The following is a 13,383-nucleotide window of genomic DNA, read 5'->3' as shown; positions in this document are numbered from 1 at the left end:
TACCTACCATATCAGTTCTCCTTATATCTTGAAAACTGCGATCAAATCATCCCTTTACCTTTTTCATTCCAGAGAATACAACCCCAGTTTGTGGAATCTCTCCTTGTTATTTAACCTGTGGAGTCCAGGAATCATGCTAGTAATATATCCTTCCTAAGGAGTGATTCCCAGAACTGTTCACAGGAACTCCAGGTGTGATCAAAGGAGGGCCATGTCTAGTTGAAGGATGACATCTACCCCTTTATATTCTAGTCCTTGAGATAAAAGCCAGAATTTCATCAACCTTTTTGCATCATTTTCTGTACCAATCCAAAATATTTTAATCTTTGTACATGGACCATAGATTTCCAGCCTTTCACCATTTACAAAACACTGGTCCAAAGCGAGGATGATTTCCTTGCCTATACTGTAATCTATTGCTATAAGTTTGCCCATTGACTTGATCTATATCTTTATAATGTTATTCTTCCATCAATACTGGTGGCATGCTGCCTATCTTCGCTACATAGGGAAAGCAGAATATGTGGCTTTTATCCTATTGTCAGATTTGTTAATAACAGTGAATAGCTGAGGGCCCAAAACATTTTGGGATGCCACTGCTTATGCCCTGTCAGTTAGACCACCTTCCTTTTATCCCAATTTTGTTTCCTGCTGTACAGTCAGTTTGCTAACCAGTTCAGTAATTTACTTTCAATAGCTAGCATCCTTTTCGAAGGAACCTTATTGGATGTCATCTGAAAGCCCATTTAAGTACATTCATACTTACAAGCATGCAAATTAGGAGCAGGAATTGATCCCTCAGTCTCTCGAGCCTGCTCCATCATTCAGTAAGATCATGGTTGATCTGATTGCCTCAACTCCACATTCTGCTTACCCTGATAACCTTTGACTCCTTTGAAAATTTTTAAAGCAGAGGTAGGTAGATTTATTGATTAACAATGACCGTGCCTCTACCGCTCTAAGGAAGAGAGTTCCAAAGATTCACCACCCTCTGAGAGAAAACATTTCTCATCTTTAAAGTTTTAAGTTCATTTAGTAGTAAGAGAAGTAGGCTTCCATTAACACCACAAGTAAGTTACTGTGAAAATCCCCAAGCCGCCACACTCTGGGTAGTCGCCACACTCTGCGTACCCTGAAGGAGAATTTAACATGGCCAATGCACTTAACCAGCACATCTTTCGAACTGTGGAAGGAAACCGGAGCACCTGGAGGAAACCCATGCAGACATGGGGAGAACGTGCCCTATCCGCACCGACAGTGACCCAAGCTGGGAATCGAACCCAGGTCCCTGACATCTCTGTCTTAATCGGGAGGGGAGATCCCTTATTTTTAATCTGTCCCCTACTTTCAGACTCCACAACAAGGGGAAACACCCTTTCAACATCCACTCTGTCAAGTCCCCTTCGGATCTGATGTTTCAATAAGATCACTGTTCATTCTTCTGAACTCGATTGTTACAGTGTAGCCTGCCTCATCTTTCCTCATAAGATAGCACCTCCTCCTCCCCATCCCAGATAGTCTAGTCTTTTCTGTTCAGTTCAGAGTCTTCTCTGAACTGCTCTTGAACACATTTATATCCTTCAATAAGGAGACCAAAGCTGTACACAGTACTTTAGATATGGTGTCACTAACATCCTGTGCAGCTATAGAAAAACACCCCTACTTTTACATTTCATTCCCCATTCCCCTTACAATAAACATTTTACCTTCCTGATCATTGCTATACCTACATATTAACTTTTCCTGATTCATGTATCAGGACACCCAAATCCTTCTGAATCCGAGTATTCTGCAATCTCTCTCCATTTAAGCAATATGCTGCTTTTCTATTCTTGTGAAAGTGGACAAGTTCACATTTTCACACATTCTCCATTTTGCCCACTCACTTAACCTATCTGTCCCTTTGCAGACTCCATATCTTACAACTTACTTTCTTACGTATCTTTGTCTCATCGGCAAATTTAACAATCATGCATTCAGTAAATAATAATTGTAATAAAAATCTGTTTAATTCATCCACCATTTCCTTATTTTCCATTGTGAGCATTGTTGAGGCCCCAGCACTGATCCCTTTATAGGGCAGCAGGGTGGCACAGTGGTTACCATTGTTATCTCAGTGCCAGGGAGCTGAGTTCAATTCCGCCTTGGATCACTGTGTGTGTGGAGTTTGCACATCCTCCATGTCTGAATGGGTTTCCTCCAGCTGCTCCGATTTCCTCCCAAAGTCCAAAGATGTGCAGGTTAGGTGAAATGGCCATGCTAAATTGCCCCTTGGTGCCGCAAGATGTGTAGGTTAGGGGGATTAAATACATAAGGTAGGGTCTGGGTGGGATGCTCTGTCTGAGAGTCAGTGCAGACTTGATGGGCTGAATGGCCTCCTTCTGCACTGTAGGGATTCTATACTCCTATCTTGCCAAATGAAAATTGACCCATTTATGCCTGCCCTATTTCCTGTTGGCTACTAAATCCTCTATCCATGCTAATATATTACCCGCTACACTATGGGCACTTGTTTTGCATAGTAAGCATCTTGTCGAATGTCTTCTGGAAATCTAAGTACAGCACAGTTGCTTGAACTTCTTCAAAGAACTCTAATAACAGTCAAACATGATTTCCCTTTGACAAAACTATATTGCTCTGCCTGATTGCTTTGAGATTTTCTAAGTGCTGTGCTATAACCCCCGTAATAATAGATTTTAGCATTTTCCCAATGACAGTGGTTCGTTTAACTGGCCTGTTGTTTGTCTGATGGGACCTTTTCAAAATCTAGGGCAGTGGTTCCCAAAGAGTGCAGTGCGCCACACTGGTGCGGCGAGAGAGGATGGCAAGTGTGGTGGGAAGATTCAAGGACAATCAAAGAAACATTTAAACATGGTTTAAACAAGCATTGTTTTATACTTTCTGGATGTCCCATGATCATATTATAAAGTAGTTGTCTTCTATGTTATGAATCAAGCACTGCTAGGAGTTGTTTTTTTTGTTTTTGAATGTATTTCTTAATAAAAAATTTGGTGTGGCGCGAGCAAATTTTTATTCCAAAAGTGCGGCCCAGTGAAAAAGGTTTGGGAACCATTGATCTAGGGAATTTTGGAAAATTCCAACAAATGTATCCACTATCTCAGCAGCCACTTCTTTTAAGATCATAGGATGAAATCCATTAGAACCTGGGGACTTGTCAGCTTTTAGTTCCAATAATTTTCTCAATAGCCTTTCCTGGGTGATAGGAATTGTTTAAAGCTCCTCTTTTTCATCTCCTGATTCACAATTATTTCTGGGATGTTATTTGTATCCTCTACAGTGAAGATAGACACAAAATGTCTGTTCAATTCATCCACCATTTCCTTATTTTCCACTGTTAACTTTCTATTCTCGCTCTCTCTCGGACAAACGCTTACTGTTTTTTTTCCTTTTTAAATACCTGTGGAAACTTTATTTATCACTAGCTTTCTCCTGTATTCTAATTTCTCTCGCATTATTAATCATTTTTGCTGCTCTTTATATTCTGTCCAATCTTCTTAACTGCCATTCGCCTTTGTGGAATTATGTGCTTTTTTTTCAATTTGATGCTATCTTTAATAACTATAGTTATAAGTATAGATCAGTGTGCTCCCCTCAGTCTTTCATCCTTAATGGAATGTACCCTGTCAGGATATTCTAAAATATCTCCTTAAATCTTAGACCGCACCTTTTACACCAACAACCACTTTCATCCAGAAGGACAAGCAGCAAATACATAGGAACACCATCGCCCTCCAAACCACTCACCATCCTGACTTGAAAATATAATGGCATTGTAGGTCCACCCACAGCATGTGGACTGCAGCGATTCAAGAAGGCAGCTCACCACCACCGTCTCAAGGGCAACTAAGGATGGGCAATAAATACAGGCCAGTCAGCGATGCTCATGTCCCATGAATGAATAAAAAAAACTGCATCTTGACTTATCTACCCATTAACCTAATTACCCAGTTCATTTTAGGTGGCTCTATCTTCCTGCCCTTTTTTAACCTTAAAACACGTCTTAGATCCACTCCCTCAAACTGAACATGAAATTCAACCATGTTCTGATTACATCCATAGACATTTCCCTGTCTATTATTTAAGACAGCTCTTCAAGGAAAAAGTTCAGTCTGGTTTGTCAGGCATGACAAATTCATGTTGATTCTTTAATCAGCTAACAAGTTGCAGGATATTCTGTCATCCTGTTTTTAATTATAGGCTAGTAATTTCCTGACAACAGATAATTGGTCCATAATTCCCCTGGAATTTCTCTCTTCCCCCCCCCCCCCCCCCCCTAAATTGACTTGTCCGATTTTACAATCTAAAATCTGGGGCGGCATGGTAGCACAGTGGTTAGCATTGCTGCTTCACAGCTCCAGGGACCTGGGTTCGAATCCCGGCTCGGGTCGCTGTCTGTGTGGAGTTTGCACATTCTCCATGTGTCTGCGTGGGTTTCCTCCGGGTGCTCCGATTTCCTCCCACAGTCCAAAGATGTGCGGGTTAGGTTGATTGGCCATGCTAAATTGCCCCTTAGAGTCCTGAGATGCGTAGGTTAGAGGGGTTAGTGGGTAAATATATAGGGATATGTGTATAGGGCCTGGGTGGGATTGTGGTCGGTGCAGACTCGATGGGCTGAATGGCCTCTTTCTGCACTGTAGGATTCTATGATTCTAAGAGAATAATTTCTGAATATAATCAAGGAATATGTTCTCATCGCCTTTAAAAGCTTGGGATGGAGATCATCTGTTCTTGTGGATTTGTCATTCTTTAGTGTCTTTTATTCTTCAGTTATTTTGCTTTTGCTAATTTTGGTGAGTCCCCTGTCTCTGATTCAATTTTATTTCTTTGGGGTGGTTGGCGTGCTATTTTCACCCTCTACTGTAATGCTGATACAATTATTGAACATGTCTGATGCTCCCTTATTTGTATTTACAGGAGCATTATCATTGGTTTTCAATGGGCCCACATTATTCCGGTCACAATCTTGTGTTGATTTTACTATTCCTTGCAGCTCTTATTGTCTGTTGTGCCACCTTTTGTTCTTTCTCCCCAATCACCAGGAATAGTTTTATATTTTTATATGCTTTTTGTTTTAGTTATATGATATCTATGCTACTTTGGTACTCCTTTTGTTTGGCAAACACAACTCGTCATTTACAGTTACAAACTGGTTCGTTCTTACCTGATTTTCTTTTGAACACTTCCAACCGATCTGTCATTTTACCCATTGATTTGTTTAGTTTACTGTGGACAGTATCTCATCCCATTGAAGTCAGTCTTTTATAAATCTAGAATTTTGGTCGCTCTATTTCTCCCTTTCAAATACCAGATTGAACTCCATCATATTATGATTGTAATTCGATAAAACTGGTTCCATACTCTTAATATCTGGGTCAAAATCCTGGAACACACTCCCTAACAACACTGGATGTACATAAAGCACATGGACTGTAACAGTTCAAGAAGACAGCTCACCACCACCACCTCAAGGACAATTGGGCATGGGCAATAAAAATAGTGGGCTAGCCAGCAGCACCCACAGTGCTGGAGAAAATTATGCTAGGCATGCAAGAAATGCACCATATTTCTGATGTGCTTATCTGCTTATCCCAATCTGTATGAAAGTCAAAATCTCCCAGCAATGCTACTCTGCCTTTGCTACATGTTTTGTCTAATTTCTGCAATCATTCATTCTGTCAGGGCGCCTATCGACTTAGTCCCCAGTCCTGACCACCTTGCAGCCATGCATTAATAATGGTTGCTGTGTAATATCCTCCAAATTGAACTTGCATCTAAAATGCACCCAATTTGTTTCCAATAATCCATGCATTTGTATAAAGAACACCTACTTGAGGCTACACAGCCTAGCCTGTCCTTCTCTAACATTTTTACACCAAGCTGGTGGATTGAGTAAGTCTGGGTGAAGTGGGAGATTGATTTGTCTTAGTTTAACAGTAGATGTTTTCATTGCTGTTTGTGTCTTGCTGGGTAACCTGCAATTTTGGGGCCCAGGCAGGCATCCACTTCCCCTTTCACCTCTGTCTTGCTGCCTCTGAATCTTGTGGCTTTTTACCCATTGATTTGTTTAGTTTACTGTGGACAGTATCTCATCCCATTGAAGTCAGTCTTTTATAAATCTAGAATTTTGGTCGCTCTATTTCTCCCTTTCAATTATATTATGAGCTCTGTTTGTGAACAGAATTTCCACTCACCTGAAGAAGGGGCTTAGAGCTTCGAAAGCTTGTGTGGCTTTTGCTACCAAATAAACCTGTTGGACTTTAACCTGGTGTTGTTAAACTTCTTACTGTGTTTACCCCAGTCCAACGCCGGCATCTCCACATCTTGTGGCTTCTCACAGGGTTTCTCAATAACTGGTTGACAGGAGTTGGCAGTAGTGAGTGCTTTGTTGTTTTCCCTAATGGCTTGAGGGTAGATAGGAGGAAATTGTGTCAGGTCGCAGCGTCTAGTAGACTGAATTTAGTGAGTGTTTTGTGCTGTTGTGTCAACCCACCCGAGAGGAATTGACAATTTGATCTTTTTGTGGCAGGTGGAAGATACATGAGGCTTGCATGTTGGCACTTGGCTCGGTGAAAAACGTGATCACAGAGAGTGTGAAGAATGGACGGATACAGTTTGATATGCATGGATTCCTCACCAATGTCGTTCTTGTCGACCTCAACCTAACGGGTAAGTTTCAGCCTGCAACTGCACAGATCACCCAGGCAATGAGGAGCAGGGACTGAATCATTCATTCCTACTCCAGGCAGCATCCAGTGCCTCTCAAAGAAACCCAGCTGTTGGTAAAATGAGCTTGTCATTATCTACAGGAAGTTTTACTCCCAAATTAGGGTCGCATGCAATTCAGAAGCACAGTGACAAGCCCAAGGAGCCTGGGACGTTTACCTCGATCTGCAAATTAGATACTGAAAGCTGACTGCCCAGGACTTAGTTTAATGAATAATGTCATCACATGTACTTCGTAAATAATGGTTTAATGTAGCATCCCTATGAAGTTGGAGGAAACCCAGAAGTCAGGTAGTGGAGTGAGGAAGACAACTGCACCTTAGGTCAAATCTAGCCCAGGCATGGGGGAAAATGCTGGTGATTTTTCACTGACAGAAAACCACCCCGAGTATGATTCCGACAATCATACAGCGGCACGGTGGCACAGTAGTTAGCACTGCTGCCTCACAGCGCCAGGGACCCAGATTCAATTCCTGCCTCGGGTCACTATCTGTGTGGAGTTTGCACATTCTCCTGTGTCTGCGGGGGTTTCCTCCGGGTGCTCCTGTTTCCCCCCTCAGTCCAAAGACGTGCAGGTTAGGCGCATTGGCTATGGTAAATTGACCCTAGACTCAGGGATTAGCAGGGTAAATATGTGGGATTATGGGAATAGGACCTGGGTGGAATTGCAGTTGATGCAGACTTGATGGGCCGAATGGCCTCCTGCACTGTATGGATTCTATGAGGACAACAGTGTTAGACAGTGTAGACTTACTCTGTATGTAGTCATACTGGACTTGCCCTGGGAGTGCCTAGAGGGGCCATTGTGTCTGTGCTAGTTGATAAAGAGCTATCCAGCCAAATTCCACCTTCCAGCTCTTTGTCCATAGCCCTGAAAGTATCCAGGTACTTTTTGAATAATGAAGCGTTGAAGAATACAAAGGGTTGAAGAATAATGAAGAAAACAAAGGATTCTGCTTTTCAAAGAACAAAGAAAATTACAGCACAGGAACAGGCCCTTCGGCCCTCCAAGCCTGCACCGCCATGCTGCCCAACTTAACTAAAACCCCCTACCCTTCCGGGGACCATATCCCTCTATTCCGATCCTATTCATGTATTTGCCAAGATGCCCCTTAAAGGTCACTGCCGAATCCGCTTCCACTACCTCCCCCGGCAACGAGTTCCAGACACCGACCACCCTCTGTATAAAAAATCTGCCTCATACATCTCTTTTAAACCTTGCACCTTAAACCTATGCCCCCTAGTAATTGACTCTTCCACCCTGGGAAAAAGCTTCTGACTATCCACTCTGATCATGCCTCTCATAATCTTGTAGACTTCTATCAGGTCACCCCTCAACCTCCGTCACTCCAGTGAGAACAAACCAAGTTTCTCCAACCTCTCCTCATAGCTAATGCCCTCCATACCAGGCAACATCCTGGTAAATATTTTCTGTACCCTCTCCAAAGCCTCCACATCCTTCTGGTAGTGTGGCGACCAGAATTGAACACTATATTCCAAGTGCGGCCTCACTAAGGTTCTATAAAGCTGTAACATGACTTGCCAATTTTTAAACTCAATACCCCGGCCGATGAAGGCAAGCATGCAGTATGCCGCCTTGACTACCTTCTCCACCTGCATTGCCACTTTCAGTGACCTGTGTACCTGTACTCCCAGATCCCTTTGTCTGTCAATACTCTTCAGGGTTCTGCCATTTACTGTGTATTGACTCAGTCAGGGTTCCAGACCCTCAGCACCCTTTGGGTGAAAATAAAACTCAACTTTAAATAAGAACATAACATAAGAAATAGGAGCAGGAGTAGGCCATCTAGCCCCTCGAGCCTGCCCCGCCATTCAATAAGATCATGGCTGATCTGAAGTGAATCTGTTCCACTTACCCGCCTGCTCCCCATAACCCTTAATTCCCTTACCGATCAGAAATCCATCTATCCGTGATTTAAACATATTCAACGAGGTAGCCTCCACCACTTCAGTGGGCATAGAATTCCAGAGATTCACCACCCTCTGAGAGAAGTTCCTCCTCAACTCTGTTCTAAACTGACCCCCCTTTATTTTGTGCCCTCTAGTTCTGGTTTCCTTTCTAAGTGGAAAGAATCTCTCCACTTCTACCCTATCCAGCCCCTTCATTATCTTATATGCCTCTATAAGATCACCCCTCAGCCTTCTAAACGCCAACGAGTACAAACCTAATCTGCTCGATCTCTCATCATCATCTACACCCCTCATCTCCGGTATCAACCTGGTGAAGCTTCTCTGCACTTCCTCCAAGGCCAATATATCTTTTCGCAAGTAAGGGGACCAAAACTGCACACAATATTCCAGCTGCGGCCTCACCAATGCCTTGTACAGATGTAGCAAGACTTCTCTGCTTTTATATTCTATCCCCCTCGCGATAAATGCCAACATCCCATTTGCCTTCTTGATCACCTGTTGTATTTAGAACATAGAACAGTACAGCACAGAACAGGCCCTTTGGCCCACGACGTTGTGCCGAGCTTTATCTGAAACCAAGATCAAGCTATCCCACTCCCTATCATCCTGGTGTGCTCCATGTGCCTATCCAATAACCGCTTAAATGTTCCTAAAGTGCCTGACTCCACTATCACTGCAGGTAGTCCATTCCACACCCCAACCACTCTCTGCGTAAAGAACCTACCTCTGATATCCTTCCTATATCTCCCACCACGAACCCTATAGTTATGCCCCCTTGTAATAGCTCCATCCACCCGAGGAAATAGTCTTTGAAGACTTGCAGACTGAGTTTTTGCGACTCATGCACAAGGACTTCCAGGTCCCTTTGCACAGTGGCATGTTGTAATTTTTTTCCATTTAAATAATAATCCAATTTGCTATTATTTCTTCCAAAGTGAATAACCTCGCATTTGCCAATGTTATACTCCATCTGCCAGATCCTCGCCCACTCACTCAGCCTGTCCAAATCTCTCTGCAAACCTTCCGCTTCCTCCACGCAATCACTTTCCCACTTATCTTCGTGTCGTCAACAAACTTTGTTACCCTACACTCAGTCCCCTCCTCCAGATCATCTATGTAAATAGTAAACAGTTGAGGCCCCAGTACCGATCCCTGCGGCACGCCACTAGTCACCATCTGCCAACCAGAAAAGCACCCATTTATTCCAACGCTCTGCTTCCTGTTGGATAGCCAATCCTAAATAATTCTATAACTCCTCTCCAGACCTTCTCCTGGCTATAGCTGCTGGTTATTGAGCTCTCTTAAAGGAAATCGATCATTCCTATCCACTTTATCCGGGCCCCTCATCATTTTAACACCTCGATTAAGTCTCCCATCACTTGTCTGTTCCAATGAAAACGATCCCAGTCTATACCATCTTTCCTCAAGGATGTTGCAGGTTGTAGAGGGACATAGATAAGCTGCAGAGCTGGGCTGAGAGGTGGTAAATGGAGTTTAATGCGGAAAAGTGTGAGGGCGGCACGGTAGCACAGTGGTTAGCACTGCTGCTTCACAGCTCCAGGGACCTGGGTTCGATTCCTGGCTTGGGTCACTGTCTGTGTGGAGTTTGCACATTCTCCTCGTGTCTGCGTGGGTTTCCTCCAGGTGCTCCGGTTTCATCCCACAGTCCAAAGATGTGCGGGTTAGGTTGATTGGCCATGCTAAAATTGCCCCTTAGTGTCCTGGGATGCGTAGGTTAGAGGGATTAGTGGATAAATATGTAGGGATATGGGGGTAGGGCCTGGGTGGGATTGTGGTCGGTGCAGACTCGATGGGCCGAATGGCCTCTTTCTGTGCTGCAGGGTTTCTAAGATTTCTATGGTGATTCACTTTGGAAGGCGTAACAAGAATAGAGAGTACTGGGCTAATGGTAAGATACTTGGTAGTGTGGATGAGCAGAGAGACCTCGGTGTCTATGTGCATAGATCCCTGAAAGTTGGCACCCAGGTTGATAGGGTTGTTAAGAAGGTGTATGGTGTGTTAGCTTTTATTGGTAGAGGTATTGAGTTTCGGAGCCATGATGTCATGTTGCAGCTGTACAAAACTCTGGTGCGGCCGCACTTGGAGTATTGCGTACAGTTCTGGTCACCGCATTATAGGAAGGATGTGGAAGCATTGGAAAGGGTGCAGAGGAGATTTACCAGGGTGTTGCCTGGTATGGTGGGAAGGTCTTATGAGGAAAGGCTGAGTGACTTGAGGTTGTTTTCATTAGACAGAACAAGGTTAAGAGGTGACTTAATAGAGGCATACAAGATGATCAGAGGATTAGATAGGGTGGACAGTGAGAGCCTTTTTCCTCGGATGGTGATGGCTAACACGAGGGGACATAGCCTTAAATTGAGGGGTGATAGATATAGGACAGATGTCAGAGGTAGGTTCTTTACTCAGAGTAGTAAGGGTGTGGAATGCCCTGCCTGCAACAGTAGTGGACTCGTCAACATTAAGGGCATTTAAAGGGTCATTAGATAAACATATGGATGATATTGGAATAGTGTAGGTTAGATGGGCTTTAGATTGGTTTCACAGGTCGGTGCAACATTGAGGGCCGAAGGGCCTGTACTGTGCTGCAAGGTTCTATGAATTCTAAATTCCTTGTAAATCTCCCTTGTACTCTCTCTCTATGTGACCACATCCTTCCTGTAATATGGTGACTGCAACTGTATGCAGTCTGATAGTTGTGGCCTAACCAGTTGTTTTATACACTTCTAGCATAACCTTCCTGCTCTTGTGTTCTATGCCTTGGTGAATGAAGGACAGTATTCCATAAATCTTCTTGAACACCTTACCTACATGCTACCTTCAGGGATCTGTGTCCATGCACTTCAAGGCCCTGTAGTCACTTTACATTTCAGTCTCCTACCATTTATTGTGTATCCTGTTAACTTTGTTCGCCCTCCCCAAATGTTCTACCTGACACTTCTCAAAATGGGGTGCGATTTCCCCCCCGACCTGTCCATCGATCTTTCTGCAGCTTCTGTCTCACTGTCAACCACTATCCAGAATCTTCTAAATCATACTCCCTATATTTAAGTCTAAACCATTAATACATATGAAAAGCAACAGAGAACCTACAGAATTCCACTGAAAACACCCATTGACCATAAACCTTTGCTTCCTGCCAATTTTGTGTCCAACTCAACTCTGACGAAGAGTCATCCTGACTTGAAACGTTAGCTCTGTTCTCTCTCCACTGATAATATTCTGTAACCTCATCAACCCTCCTTGTTGTCTCCTCAAATTAATTATTAGACATGACCTCCCTCAACCTATCTGTGCTGACAGCCCATAATTTATCTGTGCTTATACTAACCTTCATAGAGTTTTTGTCCCAATAATTTATCCACCACCAAGATTAGGCTGACTGGCCTGTAATTACTCTGTCCTTTTTTATGATGTGGAGATGTGTACCTTCCTTTTTTAAACAGTGGTTGTGATATTGGCTGTCTCTCGGTTCGAGGGTGGTGTTTACTCGGTCACAGTTTCTACCATGGGACTTTGTGTGACTGAACAGGCTGATACTTCACCCACACATCGAGATGGTGGGATCAAGGTGCAGGATTTGTTACCTTTTTGTTCTCTGCCGCCACACTGCCTCATTATTAAGGTCTCAGTTGTAATGCAAATTGATGGACAAATAGTTTAGCAAGCTCCTCCCAGCCACAAATGTTAATGCTACCAAGCGTCAAGGAGAGTTTGAGTGTCTTTGAAGCATTTTCTTTGTCCTCCCCTGCAACACCGGTGACTTGAGAATGGAGAAAGCAGGAACTGGCAAAGGAGACACTTTTCAACCATCTGGACACGGCGTCCAGTCCATCATAGTTGATTTTGTAGGAGTTTTGCCTGAATGCTTTTGGAACTGGACACCAGAGTTTGTTCGATTGTTCTCCCATTGAATTTGGAGGATGCACCGAAGGCATTGCTAATCTCTCGTGTGTTTGCCTATGCACAGTCCAGGTCTCACTGCAGTACAGGAGCATGGTGATGACAACTGCTCTGTACCCTTAAAAGTTAAGTCGCGATAGTTCCAGATGACCTTAGGCTGCTCTCCCCTTTGAGGGGGAAAGCTGACTGGCGGTGATTTAACCTGATTTCACCACACCTCCTGTGAGGGGCAAGCTTGAGAAGATGAATAACCTCAGCCAGTACAGGAATCGAATCCACACTGTTGGCATTGCTCTGCATCACTAACCAGTTGTCCAGCCAACTGAGCTAAACTGAGGACTTATGTTGATTTGTGGAGGTCTTTGTTGTCAAACACTCGTTGCTGTAGTTTGTAAAAGGCTGAGCTGACACAGCTAATCTGGTGTTGGATGATCTCATTAATGTGGCTTTTTGAGAGAGGCGGCTGCCAAGGTATGGGAAATGTTCAACATATTCCAGAGCCCCTCCCTCAACATGAGGTGTAATATGGCTGGCTAGGTGTGGTTGATATGAGTTTTGTTTTGGCAACATTTGAGTACAGGCCGAGTTCCTTGTATACAGAATTGAAGAGGTCAAGAGTGGCTTGTAAACCTGGTGCAGAGTGGGCAATGTCACTGCAGTCATCCACGAACTGTAGATCATGTATATCTATGGTGGTCAGGTTAGTTTTGGCACAGAGTAGACTGGGACTAACGTGTTTTCCTTCAAGTTGGTATTAATACTCATGAGAAGGGCAGTTGATCTTTG

General features: G+C 43.6%; 1 protein-coding gene across 1 annotated transcript in view; it reads left to right on the top strand.

Annotated features, from left to right (window-relative positions):
- ipo9 (importin 9) overlaps window positions 1–13,383 on the top strand; it is a 133,035-nt gene that overhangs the window by 59,951 nt on the left and 59,701 nt on the right. The window contains exon 13 of the mRNA XM_078242341.1: window positions 6,548–6,687. Coding sequence (XP_078098467.1) covers window positions 6,548–6,687 — 140 coding nt within the window. The remainder of the gene's footprint in view (window positions 1–6,547; window positions 6,688–13,383) is intronic.

Source organism: Mustelus asterias, chromosome 25, assembly GCF_964213995.1.
Source record: "Mustelus asterias chromosome 25, sMusAst1.hap1.1, whole genome shotgun sequence".
NCBI lineage: Eukaryota > Metazoa > Chordata > Chondrichthyes > Carcharhiniformes > Triakidae > Mustelus > Mustelus asterias.
This window is presented reverse-complemented; position numbering and strand designations above follow the sequence as displayed.